At 39.2% G+C, this 21,775-nt stretch overlaps 1 protein-coding gene across 2 annotated transcripts; it reads right to left on the bottom strand.

Annotated features, from left to right (window-relative positions):
* Nucleotides 1-203: 203 nt before the first annotated feature.
* On the bottom strand, nucleotides 204-21,557 carry USP8 (ubiquitin specific peptidase 8). Of its 2 annotated transcripts, XM_027888966.1 has the most exons (20): nucleotides 21,404-21,557; nucleotides 16,363-16,533; nucleotides 15,562-15,706; nucleotides 14,991-15,076; nucleotides 12,385-12,529; nucleotides 11,732-11,789; nucleotides 10,873-11,017; nucleotides 10,455-10,617; nucleotides 9,326-9,470; nucleotides 8,910-9,130; nucleotides 7,167-7,775; nucleotides 5,878-5,967; nucleotides 5,200-5,280; nucleotides 4,562-4,824; nucleotides 3,736-3,948; nucleotides 3,073-3,283; nucleotides 2,489-2,725; nucleotides 1,862-2,004; nucleotides 1,394-1,526; nucleotides 204-1,162 (listed from the first exon to the last, which is right to left on the bottom strand). In XM_027888966.1, the coding sequence occupies exons 2-20, from the start codon at nucleotides 16,464-16,466 to the stop codon at nucleotides 977-979; spliced, it is 3,378 nt and encodes a 1,125-aa protein (XP_027744767.1). In that variant the 5' UTR covers nucleotides 16,467-16,533; nucleotides 21,404-21,557; the 3' UTR covers nucleotides 204-976. The 2 variants fall into 2 exon arrangements, with proteins under 2 accessions (XP_027744767.1, XP_027744770.1); XM_027888969.1 differs by lacking the exon at nucleotides 5,878-5,967 and having other exon boundaries at nucleotides 21,404-21,555.
* Nucleotides 21,558-21,775: the final 218 nt, after the last annotated feature.

The following is a 21,775-nucleotide window of genomic DNA, read 5'->3' as shown; positions in this document are numbered from 1 at the left end:
AAGGGAAAACCAACCCAAATTCACAGCAGGGAAACACGTAAGATGCAACTCAAGTAAGTTTCTAAACTAATCAGTTCTATGCAAAATAGTATTTTTTTTCACCTGGAGAACCTTTAAACTGTGTGAATATGACTCAGACTGTCATTACATAGAATCCTGACCATTACAGAACAAGCTAGGAATGAAAACACCAAACTCAAACATACATTTAACAGGATATATTTTTAAATCATTTCTTCATTAAGGTTTTTAATGCATGTGTACATGAAAATTTATATTAAAAAATTAAAAAGGAAAATCTTGTTTGTTTAGAATAACTCTGAAGTGCACAAATATTGACAAAAGCTAACAGAAAAAAAATAATACAGCTCTGCTTTTTTATTAAGTAGTGTTGCAATTACTTAGAGCTGGCAAATAAACGCAATCCTCTGAGTTTTAGAGATTCTCACAAAAAGGACAACATTTTATTATATACATAGTTCTGATGTGCAAGTATGCAATCAATATGTACACTTACATTCCTAACTGTTTACATCGTTCTAGAGTATTCACAGTAGAATCAAGCTTAAGGTTAGAAATGTGAAAAGGCCATTAACAGTGAAAGAAAAAAATAAACCAAGATATGCCTTGGGATTTTAAGACATTTTAAACTACTTGTTAATAGATTTCAGATGACTAAGCTAGAATTTAATTTTGGAGCAGACTAAAAATATAGTTGTTTTTTAAATAAACAGTAATGCGAGTATGCCTGTAAATGGTTCCACAGATGGCAGTATTACCACAAGCGTTACTCATCAGTCTTCTGATTGTTAAGCACTACTACGGACCAGAGCGAGCCTGCTTGCAGAGACACTACTGCAGCCATCCCCACAGCTGGGAGCGACTATGTCTGTCAGAGTTTTGCATATTTATATGCATTCCCATGCCTACTTTGCTCCTAATAGAAAGAAAACCAGTTTCCTTAACCCACAGTACTCTACGTGGCCATATCCACTGCTCGCTGTTCATAGGAAGTATAAAAGAGGATATAAGCAGCTGAGGACTTCACCGACGACGCTGAGATCTCGGAGACTTCGTGGTCATCAAACTTAAACCAGCGCTGTTTTGAAGCATTTTTGCAGTAGGCTGTGTAGTGCCCCCCATCCAGCCCACCATAATGATTCTGGGAACATAAGAGAGGAATTAGTGGCCTCAAAAGCTGCCATTTCTAATGGTCAGGGAAATAATCTAGAACAGGAGATTTTCTACTAAATACTAATCATTTTTTTTAGAACACAGCTTAATCTGCAGCTGGGTAGGCAGCCTGGAAACCTGGATGAATCACACAGGCTGTGTGACCCTGAGTCATTGCATAAAGCCCAGCTCCGTTTCGAAATGTGACACGGTTACTTACCGACACCGAGAACAGATTGTATCTCTTCAGGGTATTCTTTGGACCAATAACATACTGCGAAAGGTCAAGTGTTTCCAGTGGAAAATCTACAGAAGTTTGAAGCTTTTGTTTCCATCTTCCATCATAGGAAAATCTGGAGAATTAGAAAGCATGGATAAAAGTTACAAGTTGTTCACAAGTTACTTAAGAATATTAAGCATGTTTGTTTTCCCTTATTTAACCAGGATGTGAAAGCCCCCAATTTTGTTACTGTGTTAACAAACATGTTAACAGGTGTTTCTTAGCAAAAATGAAAAGAGGTCACTTGTAAAAGAAGCATCAGATGAAAATAAAATTCTTGCAACATTAACTGGAAAAACATCAATAATTTTCTGTAATTAAAAGTGGTCAGTTACTGTCCTAGAATCATCACTCTCCATCAAAGCCTGATCACTTCATCCTAAATTTCATCCATCACCATTTCCTTACCGTTTCAAGTGCACAAGGAGAACTGGTGGTAATTTCCAAATTTCTATTTTTTTCAAAGAATCCCTTCGAGTTTTGCAATGGCTACAGTAAAATCTATTATTATCAGTTAGTTTTTCCTCTTTGGAGAACAATCTAAGGCATTCCTAAAACAAAATACAAACACAGATTGTGAATGGCAGGTGCTTATGAAAGTGTAGCAAAAATGTTTGTTTCCTATCTGCATCCTAAATTTCACAAGAATGAGGAAAAGTGAGTTAAATCTCAATGTGGAAGCAAATTTTACTGCATATATTAATTAGCTGCAAGTCCTTTAAAATATATCGACAGTGTTTTGTTTAAAAACCACAAAATACTTATACTATGACCTACAAAAACAAATCCTATACCTGTCTTCTCTGCTACTGCAGCTTCAATATTGCTTGTATTTTAAAACTTCTAAGGGATGATCTATTTTTTTAAATTTTAGAGGAATTAAAAAAGGTGAAGATTCAGATCTGTTCATGTTTCACATTAAGCTGTAATGCAGACCAACCCCTTCAACAAGAGGATGAGCAGAAGCAACATCTCAATGAAGTCAGAGAGAAGTGTTTTTGCCTCAGGAGCTGTCTCTGTCTGGCTGCACCGTACCTGCAGAGTGCATTTACTGGAGGATGCGAGTGGCAACGACAAATACATGAAAGCCTCAAAGGTTCGGGACTTCTTGTGACACGTGAGACACTGCACGGTGGATTTGAACTGGCCTTGAAAGAGAGCCACAATAATGGATTCATTGAGCTGTTTGTGCTTGTGCCAGGCTAGTTCTGCTGCTCTGAAGTCATCAAGGTGATCATTGTTTTCTTCCTTGTATCTTTTCCTGTTGTCAGCCTGGATAACAGAAGTTTAAATGCCATGGCATTGTATTAACATACACATAAATCAGAAGTTTCATCTAAAGGCAAGCATGCTATTAAATATTTTCAAGTATATTTAAACATGTCAGTGTAGCCATCCAGTTCTTATCTAGTTAGGTTTCTTCCATGGCTTCCTTCAGTACCTTAAACTCTTTCATACTAAGTTCCTAATTAAATTCTGAATACTTGCATTTCTTTCTATTAAAAGTTGCAGTAACATAATCTTCTTATTTTATATATGTTTTATATATATATATATTTAAAATTTATTTCTCTTGATCATCTGACAGATATATAATTTGTTTTAACAGTATTGCTTACTTTATTTAGGTCTTCATGCAAGCCATCCATTAGAAAGAGAAGCAGTTCTTGGGAGTCCTGTTGGCTATATCCTGCAAATTGGTCATTAATCTTCCCAATTGTAATTTTGAAGTCTTTTGGACTGATATATTTATACTGTCCTGTCCATAAGGCTTTCATTATTACACCAAATTCTTCAGCCACTTCACCTTTATGCCCCAGGAAATTTGACCTATAAAATAAAAAAACTGTGAGCCCTTCAAAAAACTGAGTTTTAGTATTAATGTTTTAAATTCAAAACAATATCCCAATTTCAAAATAACTTATTTAGACCAAGAAAAACTGTCTGTTAGACTGAGCTGAAAGTTTTGTCTACATTAGCACTGTAATTTGGTTCCATATTCAAGATGGAAGGTACAGCTGTTTTCAGCTTGTTTTGTAAACTGCTACTTAAACTCAGAGATTGATTTTAGGAGACATTAGTACGCTTGTATTTATGAATGTGATGATCACAGTTTAATTACAACTGTCCAATAAAACCTATTCAGTGACACACTCAAATTTTGAAAATGTTTAAGGCTCCTAAAAGTCTTCTATTTAAAAAAACACACACACCCCCCCGCCCGGCCTCACTAAGTGATCTTTCTGAATTGGCAAATATAAAGGCAGATAAGAGATTGTTACCTGTTAATATCATCCTGATACAAGTTTCTGTTAAAATAGTCAGCCAGGTGGGGTGCATTGCACAGACACTGTAATATGGAATTCATATAGCAAGTGTTCCCCAGGTTCCGGAGTCCTGTGAGAGCTGGTCCCGACCCCCCAAACACAGGATTGAGATTCCGAATCTGTGATGCAGAGAGTCTTGAAATTTCTGCTTTAGTGTAACAGATGGGTCTGTAAGGAAGAAATTGCTTTTTTAGGAGTCTTAGATTTGACAGGACTGTGCACACAAACCAAGAGACAGCCCAGCTCACCCCCCATCCCCTGGGGATCCTTGCACAAGATGTCACCAAATGCAATCACTGAAGGTATTCAAAACCAGTCAGTGCAAGTAAGACATCCCTATTCACTGGCCTATAATGAGGCTGAGTTTTAAGTTTCATCAGTTGTGGAATTTGTCGGGGTTCTTTTGTTTTATTTATTTAATTCAGAAATGAAAAGTTAGCTGTTGATTTAATCCAGTTTAAAATCTCAAAACTTTGCATTTTACAAGCTGTCAGAAGACAGGCATTTAGCATGTTAACACAAATACCACAACTTAAAAAGCAACTGTTGTCCAATTACATAGACTGTGACCTCTGAGGTTCCTTTTCATACATAACAATTACACTGATTCTCCAAAGATAACTGCTGTAATGAAACTTTGAGCAATGAAATTTCAGTCTATCACTCTGGCATCCTTTCAAACCTAACTAGAAAATATTAATGAATTTTGGTGAGTTAAACACAAAGATGTCCTAATTTGCCATCACATTGCATGAGTTGTGATATAACTTATAGAACATACTTATTGTCACGATTGACTGCAGGAGTTACAGGAATTCTTTTCTTCTCTTCTTCCTGAATGGCTTGGGTTATATCTGGGGAAGAGTAGGAGCGCTTCAGTTTGGAGTGTTCTCTCTCTCTTTCAACAGTCACCTGTGGCTTGGGTTTATGAGTTGGAGGGGTTGATGGAGGAGTAGATGAAGGAGCCATTTCTGGTGGATACATATGAACAGTATTTGTTGGCGAGTGATAGTAACGAAAGGTTCCAGTGATTGGATCCAGAAACTTGGGAAAAAAAAACAAATAGTTTCAAAACCAAGTAAAAATCTGTCATTAACTTACTTACCTACTTAGAAATTACTGTAAGAGCAGTGCATGAGTTTTTCAGACATTGGGATGTTAACAGTAGTGACTGGCCTCAACATTTAATAGATTAGATTTTCACTGGAATGTCTATCAAACAGCAACTGCTTCATACCAGGAACAGCAGATGAACTCTCCTAGTTTCATTACAAATAATAATAAAATTCAGAAAGTAACCACATGGAAGTTGAAGAGGAGTGAAAAATAACCAAGTTATAACTTAGAAATACGACACAATTGAAATGCAGGACAAAACTGCACAAGGCAACTTGACTTTAGTATCAGAAGAGGAGTTACCTTTGCCCAACCTGCAGGCAGCCCTGGGATTATCCTTCCCATTTCTTCACTTCGTGCTCTCATTAACGGCTCCCGCTGAGACTGATGAAGAAAGAAAAGTGTAAGGTACACACAGTTACCTGTACAGAGCAACAGGCTGCCTGGGACTTCCCTATGGAGTTACATGATTCAATGCATAACAGTACTATGAGAAATCCTTGATTTTAGCTGGAAATACAATATTACAACAGCAATTCGGCACTATGATTTTCTATCAATCTTAACAAAACCCATTTGTTAACAGTTCAGTATTACTATTATATTATTATTATAAAGGTCTCAAAACTCAGTTTCTTCCCTAAAGAATTAGGAAATATTGGGAATATGTGCTTTTGTTAAACACACAAGGATGAGCTTTCCTGCCCCTCAAAGCAGCACGCAAAGGAATGTGCATGAGATGATGAACGCGTGTAAAATGCTTGTTAATGCCATCAGAAACAGCTCAAGACTTTTAATGAAAGCTTCAAATATTTTTTCAGATGAATATGACAAATGAAAAAAGCAAACAAACAGCCGTAAATGTGGCACAGTCTTTTCTTTAGATGATGACTTTAAAAATTGAAATGAGGTGGAATTTAACATAATCATAAAGCATCTGCACTTGATTATTTTGGCTACATACAATACATTTGTATTTACTTTAAGTTTTTCAGTATCTTGTTCAGAATCCTCTCTAAGGGGTCCTGGCTTTTGAGCTCCACTGTCTGGTTGTCCTTTAACCCCAGTTTGCTGTAAAAGATTTTGAGAGAAGGCTTCAATTTTCATGTGGCATGTTAGTAAAGAATGCTGATAAAGCAGAGTTATACTTTCTTTTTTGGCTGTTAAATGCAGGTGTCACAAAGAAGTGGTTAAAACAGGTCTTTTTCATTCTTCCTACTCTGTACTATAGGCAATGGGCTGGAATAGTTTTTGTAGCTGAATGTTCTATTACAGTCTATTCTGTAGTTTCAAGAGCTCAGAAATAAAATACAGAAGTTCCACCTACACTACTTTCCCCCTGAAAGTTGCTTCTATATTTCAACTTCTTTCCCTTTGACTCCTCACTGTGGCAAAACCTCTCCATGAAAAAAAGACAAACTGTGAAGTCAACATGAATTTATCACAGGCAGTCATTCTGGGATTACATGAAGCTGCTCTGTCAGTCAAAAGCCCATGACTGACTGTGCTAATGTTGACCACAGGAAGATTTATTTTGGCTTCCTTGTGCATTTGGATTAAACAAGCATCAGAGTTTGATCAAATAACAACTGCAATTGCAAAAGCAGAGAAAAATATCCTAATGCATGTTCTTGAGAAATGGTTTTAAAGACGCGTTCCATTGTTAACTCAGCTGCATGAATGGCTCCTGTTTTATGATCAGATGACTTCTACACTCTGAGAAATTTTGCAATTTTTTTCAAGAATAGGGAAAGAAGAAACTGTGACACAACCCTCCAGAGGTTTGGAACTGGACTGTTCTCAGCAAAAATACTAGATTAGGGTGTTCCTTTGCTTCCTGTGCCAGGAAACAAAATCCTGTTCTGTCAGCATTTATACAGCTGGGGGCACTAAAGTGTTTGTTAGGACAAAATCATTCTAACAGTGTAATATACAGTACTGGGCTGGTACAAGAGATAAAATACCACCATGCCTCTGAAACACAAGGTTGCAGCCTATGAACCATCATCCCTTCTAGTTCCATGCCAGTGGGAAGTTTTATTTTCTTACAGGGATTTCATGCTGCCCACCTAACAGCAAGAAACAAGGCTGTCTTGGGAAAAAAATAAAATCTACTTATGTCTTGGTTTTAACTCTCTCCTCTATTTTTATGTAAAAATGGTCTAAATAAGCTTCAAATGATTTCAAATTTTTAGATTGATACTAAACTATTCAGGATGATTTGAGTGCATAACTACTCCACATTTGATGATGATTTTCTTTTCACTAACCTTGCCTGAAACAGTCACAAAGGTCTGAGATGCATCACCCAGTGCCCGTCTCGATGTTTCTGGTGTTCGAGTTTCTTTTTCTTCTGTGGATATTTTGTCAATCTCAATCCTTTTTGCACCAATGTTTTCTGGTTCATTTTTATTTTGCTTTTTTGCTTCGATTGCTTCTCTGGGTGCTCTTTCTAGTTCCTTCTCCTCCTGTTCTCTTTTCATTTGTTCATCCTTCTCCTGTTCTCTATCCTCTTTGGATTGCTCTAGCTTTTCTCTGTGTTCCTTTTCTTTCTGTTCTTCTTTTGCTTTCTGTTCCTGTTGTTCTTTCTCTTTTTGTTCTTGTTCTTCTTTTTCTCTCTTCAGCCTCTCTTTCTGTTCTTTCTGCCTCTCCCAGAGTTCCTTTTCCCGCCTGTTTTTCTCTAACAAAGCAGCAGTTTCTGCGTGTACCCGGCTTTTTTCTTCCTCTGTCAGAGCACTCTTCCCGTCCCGCCCTGGCTTTGTGGAGCGGTCTGGCACCACTCGTCCATTCTCAACGGGCTGGATGTCACTGACAGCACCTGAAGCTTTTGGTCTGGTATCATCAGGGATTTTTAGCGAAGGCTTTTTAGTACGATCCACCTGTAACACAGGTGTTAGAACACAAAGTGTAGAACAACAATTCACTCTGCTCTGTTTGCTAAGATTTTCCTAAGTGAGATTTGTAAGAGAACAAAGATGATAACAAGCTGACTTCTGCCAAAGAGAGATTCAATTTCATTAAATCTGGCCTTGTTAGCAGAATTAGCAATTCACTTAACTTCCAGATGTGGGATAATCAATGAGAAGACAATCACAAGCCCTCCAGAACCATAAGGACAGCATTAAGCACTGATTACCACAACTCTTTATTTTCAAAGGTGAACATTCTAGGGCAATCAGGCAGCCTAATTTGGGCTTGGCTCTCAATCACGTGACAGAGCATGTGCTTAAGAAAGATCTGCTTGAGGGGAAGGGGTATTTAAGAATGGCTTATGCTCACAACTAGGACAGCAAGTTGGTTTTGATGTGGAAGTGAATATTCTGAAGAAATATAAACTCAACTGGTTCAGGTAAGAACAGAAATAATGTCTTTAAATTTTACAGTTTAGGGTCTCCTGGCTAAAATAGGTGTTTAAGGCTGTATCCAGAAGGGTGACAGTGAACAGCTTTTAGCCTTCTCTCCTAAGCAACACATTATTTTAGTATAAGAAATCTACAAAGGTGTCTTTAGAAAGTTTTATTCACGTGAAAGGAAGAAACAAACCTCTGCACTTTCTCTACTGGGCCAAGGGTGACAAAACGCCTAAATGTTTTGTTATTTGAAAGAAGGTAAACTTTCTAGAAAGCAGACCTTCGGAATAGTGAAGGTAAACCATGGCCTAACTGCACTCTCCATATTTCATCCCATGTACTTTGAGTAGAAAAGTTTGCTTATAGACTTTCTGAATTAATGGTCAACTAGTGACCTTTGATTTCTCAGGTGCTCATATAAAAATATTCATGAAAAGTTCTGCAATTCTATTAAGTAGATGTAGTTCATAGAGTTCTGTAGGTCAGTCATCATGGCTTCACAGACCACCAGTGCTCTCTGTACCAATACACTTGTGCACAAGGCTTGAACAAATTTACTGAGTATGTTTGCTCGTGGATGTTCTGCGTGTGGTGGGTGTCTAATAGATTTACCATATCTACTAGATTTACCATAACTCTGGAAAAAAGGCACACACAGCTTACCTCGGGGATACTTCTTGTAATTGATACTGGATTAACTGCCAGTGGACCGTCAGATTTTGGAACAGAAGCATCCTGTATCTTTGATCTGTTAAGTGATTTTAGTCTCTCTTCCAAATTATCTCCCATTTCTTCATTTTCTATTGCTTCTGCTGGGGATGGCTTTACAGCAGCAACAGGGGGAACAGAAGCTGGCTCTTCCAGAGATGGATATGTAAAATCCACTGCAGGAGAGGGGAGAGGAGGGAGGTGTAAGAGAGCTCTTACAGGAAAAAAACACAAAAGCAAAATGAACGCCCAAGTTCCAACATAATATTTAGTTTTCAGCCAGAACAAGGCTTTCCCAAAAACATCTGAAAGACTTAAAGATACATCCAGTAATTACAAAAGCTTGGTGGGGTGTCATCCTTTTTACTTACAAGAAACAGTCACTGCTTCACTCCTGCCATGCTGGGGTGGAGTTACTTTAGCATTTGTTGTATATTGGGGAAAACAAAGGAGCCAATTTTCATAACCTCCTTCTAGAATTAAGGGCTCATTCTGCAGAATAGTTTTGCTTTCCCACTGTATGGAAAAAAAAGTTTGAAATTAATTGATTTTAAAAATAGAAAGGAAACCTTTACAGCTTAAAAGTGTTGTTGAAATTTCTGTGTCTAGTCATTAAATTGAGAGGTTATTTTTGAGATTTTTAAGTAAGAATTAAAGAGGCTGCAAAAAAAGGGATCCTCTTTGTGTTTGGAGAGTGTTCAACACAGTTTCCTGGCTCTACCTACAACAGGGTGTGAACATTTTCAGTACAGAAAGAACCACTTATTGCTACTTCACATAACAATCCATGCAGAAAAATATTTTTATTATAATATTTGCTTCAGTTTCTTATCTGGTAAGTTGCTGAGTGATTAGTGCTTTAGAAAGCGTAACATTAACTTTCAGAAAACCCCTTGAGAGTTCAGGCTCCAGACTGCCCTCTTCCTGAGGGCCTCCCCAGTATTAAACATGAACAAGGCACAGAGGGCTCAGAGAATATTCTGTAAAGCAATAAACAGGGAGAACTCCCTGAACTATCTCTGAACTCCAGTCTTGAACGTTTAGGTAACAGAAAGATGTGTGATCTTTCACAAGAGCCACCTCCATAGAGAGGAGGGACAACACAGCCATAGCTAGAGTTTGACTGGAAAATGTTGGGCATTTGCTTACTAGAGAGTCTATAAACTCCCGGCACTCATGAAGCTCAAATTTAAATTCATGCTTACCTAAAAGTTATATCGAATAATGCAGAAAAGTTAACCATGCTCAAAATATTTCTGGAGCCTCCCTCTGCTAACTCTGCTATTAACCTATTTATTAGAAGATACTGTTCTCTACTAGAGCACGAGCATGGGAAACTTCAGACTACACTTCTGCTATCAAAATAAATTAGGCTTTGAAAACTGAACCAAGATGCTTGCCTGAAGTGTCATTAAGGTTTCCACAAAGTTTGTAAATACAGGTGCTTTAGGACCTTCTGATTTATTGAGATGATTAGTGTAAACCATGAAACTTGCCAACCTTAAACAGTGCATCTTTCAGGCTCTGGAGGGTTGTTCCTAGTTTTAAGTCTTCAACAGAACTAAACCAGTCCAGCAGTATAACATAATGAAACTGTCCTCTCCTCTTCCATGGATCTCTAGATTCCTCTGGGAGTCTAGCTTCAATCCAATTAGCAGTAACTCTGAAATGTATCAACATGCATTTAAAAACAAATGTACTAGTAACACTTTATCCAACAATATATATAAACCATATATGTTTATGTGTTTGGATAAAATAAACATGCTTTGACTTGAAGTCAGTATGTGCAAGAACAGAGCTGTCCAGATACATCTTACCCACTGGTATACAGCAGGGACTCTGAAACTAGTGTACAAGCTTTAAAAGCATACAGTTTTTTATAAAATTAAATATTTCATTATCATTTATGTCATACCCAGGACTGATAGCTTCTTCTGGGACACTGATAGATCTTGGAATACAGGATTCCTGATAATCCTTCAATCTTCGAGCATCCATTATAAGCAATTCAATATTTTTGTCCGACATCATTGCAAACAGTTTCTCAGGTGTGACTGCCCCTTGAAATAGAGAAGCAAATTGATATAAGAAGCTAAATTATAAATGGAGATAGCTATGATATCTGACTGATGGAATCAAGACTGAAAACAGATGAAACAGAATTAAAAAGTCCCACAAAGTCATAGAGGTGAGACATTCCAGAATAAACAGACTGGACCTTTTGCTCCCACTGCTGTGGTGATTAGCACCTGATCTGCTAAATTAGACCATACTGAACATTTCAGTGATAAACCAATTTAAATTTTTGTGGCTATATAGGCAAGCATTGGTAAAATACATGCTGCTAATGTTCTTTCTCAGTTAAGAACTCTAGAGAACATTTTCATGTATTTATTGCAAGAATAAGAAGCAGAGGGTTGTGAGGGGAAAGGAAAAATTTCATATTTAGCGGAGAAATGTTTCAGCCTTGCCTAGACTTTTCTTATCAGTTGAGGAGATGTTTTTCTTTCTAACTTGACCACTTCAGGACTAGTTCAACTTTAGTTATTGAACAGTTGAAAAACTAACTACAGCTTTTTAAGTTAATGATAAGTGATGATGGCTGCAATACAGAGCTTAATTAATTTATAATTTGCTGTAACTGAAATACAGGATACTAGAATTTCATCAAATTCTGTGAAATAACTCCTTGAAAGAATTGCAACTGCTTAGGTGACTGGTGCACAGCCATATGGAGACCTTTTTCCCATCTGTGGGAGCTCTGCATTTCTTACCACTCGGACTGTCAGACTGATCCTTTCTCTCCAGCGAATGCTTCCTCTCACCATTAATCTGTGATACAAGGGGAAAAAAAAAAAGGTTTAATACTCAGAACCAAGGTGGCCAACAGACACTGATTCTCACAGACCTTGAAGGAAACTGGTCAGGCTGTTAAGACACAGGAAGGAACCTAGCACAAGTTAGCTGCTTCTGAGGATGTGTTGACAAAGATACCAAGGTTGCTGTTCTGCCTCGACAGAAAACTTTTAAAAAGGCAATACAATCTAGGACAATATCATATACTAGATGAAATTCTTTGTGAAGAAGTTTGTTTCCACACTACTGCTGCAAAGTCAACCCTTTCCTAAAAAGCTTATTTAACATCTGTTTACAACCATTACCTTGGGTGTCTTGCACTGGCTAATTCTAGTATAAAACAGACTGAGCTTTCTTGTAAAGTCAAATTCTATCTTATGCAAGACTTGGGAGATTGTGGATCAATATATTCCAAAAAAATTTCAAAGAAGGATTACAGGGAGTGTAAACTAATTTCACCCCACCCCCCCCCATGATTCTGAACTGAAAATAGCTACTAGCAGAGAACAAATGCTAGATGAAAACTATACATTTAGACTGAATTAGACAGTTTGTAAGCATTTACAGTTACCCTTTGGCTTTTTCCTTTGGAATCCACGGCACTTTCTGAGGAGTTTTTGGCTGAACTCTTTCCATCATCCTTTGGTTCCTGCTTTTTCTGCAGCTCTTGTCTGTCCCTCTCTTCAAGTTTTTTCCGAACTTCAGCTTCCTCATATCTATTGAGAAAAAGAAGAAAGTGTTAAGTATGTTGTGCTACTGACTAACCTTGGATTATTAATCATTAAGTCCTCAGGAGGAAATTTTAAAAAAAGGTATTTCAAGTTTTTAAGAAGTTAAACTATTGTCAGGTTTTTTTGTCAGTTTTTGTATTCCAACAACCCCCATTTTCCTTCATGACTGCATGATCTTTTTTTCCCACTTTTTGGATTGGTTTTCTTATTTTGAAATCCCATTTTGAGTCCTATTTCATAGCCACTGCCTGTAAAGCTTTTTTTCTTTTTCTCCAAACCTGGGGTCATTCTTAGCTATGATACCACTATATATTTTTCATTTCCCACAGGAAAGAGTAAGTCTGGTGACTTATAGGTAAATTTCAATACATTACAACAGTTATCCCAGGTATTTTATTTTGGTTTGCTTTGGAGCCAGCGAGGAGTAGGTTAGCTCAGTTATCTGAATGTCCTTTTCCTGAGAAGTCAGATCGGAACTTTTTATGTGCCTGGTGCTTGTTTCAAACACTGGACCTACAGGGAAGCCAATGCAGGAATCGTGTACACTTGAGAGTTTTGATGGACCTGGGTCTTGCTGTCCTTTTCATAAAGCCTCAGACTTGACAATCAACCTCCCAGCCTTTTGCTGTTGGAAGGACAATCATGGTATTGTGAGCCAGTGACCTCTAAACTGCAGTTTGTAGATCACCCACTGGAGGTTTGTACAGTCACATCACTGTTCAGTAGCATTTGCTTATACAGCTGAGAAGTTTAAGGGGTATTAGGGATCCATAAAACCAAAAAGGAATGTTTTGAACTAATGGCTTTGACTACTGAACCAAGCAGTGAAACATGAACACTGAACTGTGCTGACAATTGCTTGTTTCAATCAGATGTTGCCTAATCAGAGTTAAAGTAACAGTGACAACACAGCTGTATTTCACATCAAAAAGTACTGTGTTAAAAAACTAGATCATTAAATCAAATTCTGCCTCCAAGTCTCTTCACTAATTGGCCCCTAACAGGAAAGAAGCAGCAAGTCTGTAATTTTATCTTTTAAACAGGCTTCTTAATTTGGCACAGGCATTGAAAGTTAAAATAGAGCATTTTGTTCTCACTTTGAGTTAATGACACTAAAGCATATTTCATATTTTAGTTTAATTTGCTCAGTATGGAATATTTGCCTGCCAATTTCCCCTTTTATACCTCTGAAGCACAGAGCAGGTCATTCATGTAGGTATTCCTGCTCCTATACAAGGAGTGTCAGCAGCTCCACTTTTAGTTAACAATTAACACTGAAACTATTTGCTGGCCTACTGCCCAGGGAAGAAATTATACAAATAACTTCCCTGAAACCACTTGTGTAGTTACACAGGAGTCATGTTTCACTTCTATTCCCTTTAAATATTTATACATTTTACCCAGAGTAGTTGCAAGTTATTGTGTCAACTTCAAAACTCTTTTCCTTTCATAAATAGCCATAAGTCACTAAACAACTCTCCAAAATTTGGGTTTCTATAATTCTATCAGTGTTCACTCTTACAGTGAATTATAAGACTCAACTAAAAACAAAGAAAATCTAAAGATGGTTTCATACACAGTATCATGAGACATTTTTGCGAAGTCCCCCTTCATATAGGTGTTACTACACTCTTATTGTTCACTTAAACTAACTTTACAGATTGAGCACTTTGAAGGGCACAAAATATGCTTTCACGAGAATGCTTGGGAAGGGCAGGGTGGGACATGACCCACAGGAAAGGAAATATGCCCAGCTGCAGAGAGAAAGTTTAAAAAAGGGGTGAGAAAGAGTTGCTAAGGATGCAAGAAGCAGACAAGCCTGGAAGCAACACATACTGTACTAAATATCATCTAAAGACAGACTCTGTCTTATGACTTCTTACCACCACCACTTCGTGGGTTTTGGCACAAAGATGTAACTTGGCAGTTGTTAATCAGTCCGTTACTATCAGCTCAGTCACATACTGGCAAAAACATGCACTGCATATACTGGCTGCACGTAGCAGAGAAAAGGTAAACTATAACCACACTAGGAGGACTTCTTAACATATCTGATTATTAGGAACAATTATTAATAGATTTGGTTTCAGATGACCTTATGATTAAGGAGAAAATTGCTCTTGATTACCTCTAGTGTATGTATCATTTAGATCATATAGTTTCTTTTTATTACTCAATAAACAAAATTAGAAGACAATGTCAACAAATCATAATTGCCAGGAAATTCGGAGATAATGTATGAAGTGACAAGTTATCGGAGTGTGTGACAGTGTAAATTATTTCTAGTAGCAGACTTCTGGGAATAAACAGTTTTAAGGTCTCAAGAGTTTCAGCTATCTATGGTCTACTCAAGTGCAACTGTTTATTACTGAATATCATGAAAAACTGAAATTGCACATGCACAGGCTTCAGGTGTAAGAAGCATCTATCAGCTGTACTCACGTACCTGAGTTTAAGGCTGTCTGACAATCTTTCAGCTTCTTCAACAGCTTTTTTTAAATTTGTAGGTCCCAGAATTGAATGAAAATAATCCTAAAATTACAAGCATCACATGGCATTATTAAGCTGTACTATTAATATATACACTTCTGTACATATTAAGAGTTAGCAATACAGAGAATTGGTATTATAATGATATTAGTACCAACAAAAGGAACTGGTTTAAGTCAAAATATTTTCCTCTCAAACATTAATTCATAAGTAAAATTGTTTTACAGCACTAATAAATAAAGGCTGGGTAAGGCAACCGCACCAAAAAAGTCTGAATGGGAAAGATGACAGAACACCCTTCCATGAAAAATAGTCACAGATCCAACAATTTATATAGTTTATGTATTAAAAGCAAACTGTAAAAACAACTAACAACAGACTTGTCAAAAAAAGGGAGAAAAAACCAGCATCATAGGTGAGGCAGGTACTTAATACCAGTGTGATCCTTTGCATGTGCATTAGTGTAACTCTCTGTACTTCTCATACTTTTACCAATGCAGAGGAGGTCAGTCAGAAAGCTTTTATACCTGTTGCTGCTTAAAATCAGGTCTCTTTTTAATAAAGTTATAAACAGTCACATATTTCATGTAGAGGATGTAAGCTTTCTCTTCATCCCGGTCCAATCTGCTTTCTTCCGCTGCCTTGAAAATCTTAAGGGCACTCTGCACATAACTGAAACCAAAGAAGAGGATAAAGCACATGATTGTTGACTTGTCCCCAAACACCTCTGCATTACAACATATTAAGTGTTTACAGCCTCTGCTCATATATTAAGCATTTGACATTACCATCTTAATATAAGGTTTCCATTAAACATGAATTACAATCATGTTCCTCCAAATAAGGTTTATTTTTGCTAGCTTGTTTACTAGCCTTGTTTAAAGACTTCCATAATTAAACAGCATACTGAGACAAAGAAAAGTACTGTTTCCTTCTAAGAGTAACTTTTTTAATGGGAGGAACTACTTCATAGTAAGACAAAATGAAATTGTTGATTATCTAATAATGCTAAAGGCAAAGCATTTTCTATTCACACATTTGCTGAAGTTTTTATCATTTTTAAGAATTTGCATTTGTGTAGCCTTGCCTCCAAGTATGCAAATTTTCATGGGCATCATGCTCTGTCCAAGCTATGTTTTGGCAGTATGTCAAGTGACCTCCTGAAGGCAGTAAGCACATCCAGTGTGACAGTTGAGATCCATACATAAGACTATCAAAGATTTTTAAATCTAACAGAAACACTTGGGGAAACTTAGATCCACAACAAATTTGTTCTGAAACCACTAATACTTTTAATATCAACTCAAAATCAATTATAACGTAAATACCTCTTTGTACTTGTCTTTTCAGGTTTTATTTCTGTCTTCTTGTTGAGATCTTTCAATGAAGTGCAGAGATACAGCTCCTTAGGTACAGATGCCACAGCAGGCATGTTAATGTTGTTACTTATGTCCCTTCTAGAATGGTACAGCTTCTTAGAAGTCTCTATCAATATTTTTCTGGAGGGGGAAAAAAGGTAGGAAGAGCCTAATTATATTCCAAAGACTTCTAATACACTTATTAATTATAAAAACCTGTGTGGATTTATTACCTAACCCGTCTTACTTTGTGAGCTAGCACTAGATGCCAACAGAGTGACTGACACTTAATGGTATAAATTAATCCTCCCAGAATTGTGTGAAACTACTCTAGGTGATTTATCAAGAATATCCACAAAAATGCTGCTAACAGAAGAATAAAAAAATAATAAGTAAATAAATGCTGACTTAAGAATGTTGAAAAATCATTGTATCCAGCAAATTTATTCTCCTGAAATGCCAGTAGGTATACTATAAAAAATTAGCTGACTTTTCTGTACTCTGCTAATACACACCACCTCCTTGGAAAAGGGACTTCTAATGTCTCGGTAGGAGCTAAGCTGAGAAAAGCAAGATTGCTATGGGTAAAGTCAACTTGAAACTTCTTGGTCTTCAACTCCTTGGTGTTGTTGTCTTTGTGCTTTCACTTGAAAATGCTCTCAGGCAGCCCTGAAATAGTTAAGCAGAGCTTGGCTTGAAGGGACTATTACATCATCCCATCTGACACAGGGAAGTCCATTAAGTCTCCTGCAGATAGTCTATCAAAAACTCTTTGCATCTAATATACAGGAAGCTATTTTAGCCCTTGGGGGTGGTGGGGGTAGAACTGATCTCCCTCACATGTAAGTGGTGAGACATTAAGATGTGAACAATACTGAAGAAACTATGGGGAACTCCTCACAAGAAAGGTGCTCAAATGATCCCAAAAGATCAATTACTTCCTAGCAGAGAAAAAACACATGACTTTCAATAAGGGGAAAGTAGGGCATTTCCCTTTCACCTTCAAGGTGATGATCAGCATGACAAGTGTGACTAAAGCCACCATCAGCCAGTGACCTCAGAGACCTCCCCACTGAATCGATCTGTAGCTGACTGCCACCAAATGAGGTGATCCCAATTTCCCTTCCTCTTTTTGATGCTGGTCTGGGGCTTCTCCAAGCTCTTGTGGAGCCAGCTCAGCTTGCTGAAGAGGCAGAAAGGCCACACAGCTTGTGCAAGGACAGCACTTGGCATGTGCAGTCAGGAATGAGCAGCCAAGCTGGCAGTGAGATCCCTTCCCGTGGCACAGAGCTGTTGTATTCCTTGAAGCATCACTGCACTCAGTGTTACCGGGTTAACTGTTGTTGGTTTAGGAACTGGTTATCAAATGCCAATACTAAGTTAACCCAAATCTTTGGTAAGTTCACGTTGGAAATAAATGTAAGAATAAGGTAAAGATAAATGTCTAACGATGGGTCTTTGGTTTAAGGTCTGGCATGCCAAGGTCAGATTAAACAGTATCTAGCAAGATAATGTCCTGCTTGAACACAGATGCTGTACTTGCTAATTTTCAATTATGTAGCAGCTTTTTAAAACTGAAAGACTTGTCAAAAACCCTCCCTAGGAGACTGATTTCCAGATAAGTCTATGAAGTAAATAATAAAGTCCTCAAATAATACCTTTAATACATGAAATGAAAAATATATACCATACCAACTTATCCTAAAACATTGTCTTTCCTATATAAGGTGTCTAACTTTCAGGGTTTCCAACACTTAGGTGCTGAAAACAAGGCAGATGATTCATTAGAAGAACTATATTCAGCAGAAACAAAACACAGACACCCCCTGCCCCAAGGAAGAGGATCTTTCCACTGTAAAAGCCTCTTAGCCTAAAACAACTTTTTACATCCTCATAGCTTATAAAGAAAGGGCTTCGCTATTACTAAGATTTTAGCATTGCTTGTCTAATCCTCCTGTCAGAGCATGTCTTTACCTGGCTTTTCTTTTTTATCCTTGGAACTGTAAATAGACTTTTCCTTTGAAGCTTTAAGTCCTTTCCAAATATATCTTCAATGTTTGCTCTGTTATGTAACCAGTATTTTCTTAATCTTAAGTGGCAGCGTTTGGTTGTGTTCTGACAGAATATTGTAACTAAATAGGTAGTCCAAAAAGATATGAATATAACATTAGTGTGATGTGTGCGTATGAGCAAAAAAAGCCCCAAGATTATGTGGAAGACGAACCATTTAATGATGTCAGTAAATTCTCAATTCTGACACACCTTGAAAAGGGCAGCTCTTGGAGCATCATCTATACAAGTGCAGAACTAATGAATAAACGCCAGCTCTGAGCTTTGGCCTGAAACAAAAAGGGCTTTTCCATTTTTTTCCTATGGTTACTAAGTTATTACTGCAGGTCTTGAAGTTACCAGGCAAGTTCAATGCTGAACTTTTATTTCCTGATTTAAAGAAATTTCTATGCCTTTTTTCAAAACGTGAGCTTCTAAACACAGTATCTGATGAATGAGGTATTACTCTTGGAACTCCCACAGCACCATAATTCACACAATATGCTGCAGCGAAATGAGTGAAAATGGATAAAGAAGAACATTTTCTAAATTTGTTTGAAAATCAAATTCTCAACAGCCTACTTAATGGAATGATATATGACGTACGTCATAAACTGAGAGATTTCACCTGCAGTTTCTAATTCATTCTTCTCTACAGAATCTAGAGTTTGGAATTGCAACTAACATTTTCAGGTTTATGCATCAAAAATCCCCTAACTGGATTTTAAATACTACAGACTGATCACTAGTTGCCAGTTGACTGCTCAGTCTTAGCCCCTAAGGACCCTTAAAACTTCTCAAGCTTCTGTGGTATTTCAAAATGTGCTTTACCTTAATTTTTCCTTATACTCAAACGAACGAGTTTTTTTCCTTTAATCTTTGAGCAGGCTTTGGGAAGACTACAATTTCAGAATCCAAATCACCTCCTTTGCAGACAAATATTACCATCTGATTTTGAACTCAAGTTTTTGCAGATATTAAATTCCTAACGGGCCCTGTCTCAGTGGGAGAATCTGGCAAAACAAGTGGCACAAATAAAAACAGTCTGGGAATAGTCAGTGTCCATCAGGGAAATGCACTGAGATAGATCAGCTACTGCAGGTTATGGACAAGACCTGTATTTGTTTCCTCTAGGGGAACTGCAATGAACTGCGCTGTCTTACCAGCATCCCACCCGCTTTATCAGGATAAAATCCCACTGCTCCAGGCTGTGCTGACTAGATTATGCTGACTTTTGTGGAGCATTCCATTTCCCTCCACACTTAAAATCACTATATGAAGACAATGGCAACACTGAGGCATCAATGAACCCTTCCCATTACATCTGTGGTCTTTCATACATCTCTAAAGAAGAGAGATGCTTTCTTTCTCAGCAAGAAAAGAAAACTGGATCTCAAACCCATGAATACAATGGACTGAATAAGCTATAATAACTAAATCTATGATTAGTCAACCCTGTGACGAAAAAGAAACAACAGGGTTGTCAACTTTTTTCTTAAAAATTAAGATCAGACTCGAGGCTTGGAATCTTTTCCACCCACAGCTGAAGTATTATCTCAGGCTCCTTTTTCATACTTAGAAGTACTGAAAACCAGGCCAATATTCCAAAAATATGAGGAAAGTCACATGTGAATGATAATAGGCATTTGACATCCTTGGAATGGGTAGCTTTACCCTGACAGGGAAACATACCTGTTGGTAACAGGTTTTTCAACATCTAATTATCATGCCAGTTTTACTAAGGATATGAGTAAGCTTTAAGTGGAGTGACACTGTAGCAGTTACGTTGCAAGCAGCGCACACTAACACACTCTGAAATACACTGACATGGTAAATACTGTACATCACCAATTCAGGTATGTCATAAACTATTATTCACTTATTTTTGTCTCTGACACTTGGGCAAATGAGAAGTGGGTTTCTCATACGAATTAAGTTCCTCATTTCTCTCGGAATGACATTTTACTATCTGCATTTGGTACACAAGAGTTGGTTTTGTTAAGATTATCAGTGTTAGTCTAGAGATAAATAGAAATTTAAGATGATTGAACTACGAACCCACCAGCACATTTAGCTCTGTGAGGCCTCTAGCTCTCTTCCAGGCCCTGGTACTGTAACCTAATGTGCATAGGCTGATTATAACCATTGAGGCTTCTTATAGCGAGCCCATTACGCTCACAGAGAGTAGCCAAACTTTCACCATTGTGCTGGTCACCACCAGTCACGGGGCAGTAACACAGCACGGGGTCTGTCTCTGGCCATGGAGGTGCTCAAACCTGCCCCGCCAGGCCTGGGAACGACTCTCCCCGCAGTGGGAAAACCCTTTGACAGCTCCTTCATCCACCAATTTACCTGACACTGAAGCGGTGCAGAAAATACTATAAAGTTTCTTTTAAAAAATATGCTCAATTTTCTCCAGGAAGTTTAAAAGTTACTCAATCTATGAAAGAAGGCAAATAGCTCCACTTCTTATTTAGATAAACGAACATCTGCAGGGAGTACGCAATCAGCAGCGGTGATAAGAAGCCGGGGGAGGTCGCGGAGAGGCAGAGAACTCCCCCAAGTTTATGACCAGGCGGTCAATAGCGCTGCGGCGGCCCGGGGCCGTGGCGGTCTCCATGACACCGCAGGAGTGCAGCACTCTGGGAAGCGCCGCTTCCCTGCCATCTTCCTCCGGCCGCTCCCGGGCTCCGCGGCGGCTGCCCCGGCCCCACTCACTCGCCACCCCGGCCGGGTTCAAGCCGGGGGACTGCGGGCTGCCCAAGGTCACACCGCCGGCCCCGGGCCAGGTCCGATCCCCCCGCGCGGCCCGGAGCGGATCCCCGCCCGCCGCAGCCCCTCGAGGGCCGCCCCCCCCTCCCCGGCACGGGGGGGCTGGGCCCGCGGCTCCCCCCGAGGCCGCCCGTCCCTCCCGCCGCTGCCCCGCAGGCCCCGCTCCCCGCCGGCCCGGCCGCGCACTCACCGCCGCGGGGACTCGCTGCCTCCGCCCGCCGGCCCGGGGCAGGCCCATGTCCGAGCGCGGCTGCCGAGGAGACGCTACGCGGCCATGGCTGCTGGGGCGGAACTCGGCGGCGACCGTCCCTCCCTCCGTCCCTCCCTGCCGGGCCCGGCTCCCCGCGGGGGCGGGACTCTCACGGTCCTATCCGGGCCGCGGGGCAGGGCTCGGGCCGCGGCGGGGGCCTGGGCTGTGTCCTGAGGGAGCTGCGGGGCGCGGCCGCGCTGGGTCGGGCGGGGACACGGACCCACAGCCGCCGTGGAGCTGCGGGGGTGGCGGTGGGGCGAGGGGAGGAGGGACAGGCGGGTCACCTCGGCCCAACGCCACCCACCTGGCCCG

The sequence above is a fragment of the Empidonax traillii genome, unplaced genomic scaffold (assembly GCF_003031625.1).
Source record: "Empidonax traillii isolate 1590-97213 ecotype Southwest subspecies unplaced genomic scaffold, ASM303162v1 scaffold248:size1534464, whole genome shotgun sequence".
Taxonomy (NCBI): Eukaryota; Metazoa; Chordata; class Aves; order Passeriformes; family Tyrannidae; genus Empidonax; species Empidonax traillii.
Note: the sequence above shows the minus strand (reverse complement) of the source record. Positions and strands in the feature narration are given on the sequence as shown.

Excerpts from the sequence above, each read along its gene's own strand:
- USP8 (XM_027888966.1), bottom strand. The coding sequence starts at position 16,466 with ATGCCTGCTGTGGCATCTGTACCTAAGGAGCTGTATCTCTGCACTTCA. Across the intron at positions 10,618-10,872 it reads GAAGAAGCTATCAGTCCTGG|AGTTACTGCTAATTGGATTG; the intron begins GTATGACATAAA and ends GATACATTTCAG. Across the intron at positions 2,726-3,072 it reads TGCATGAAGACCTAAATAAA|GCTGACAACAGGAAAAGATA; the intron begins GTAAGCAATACT and ends TCTGTTATCCAG.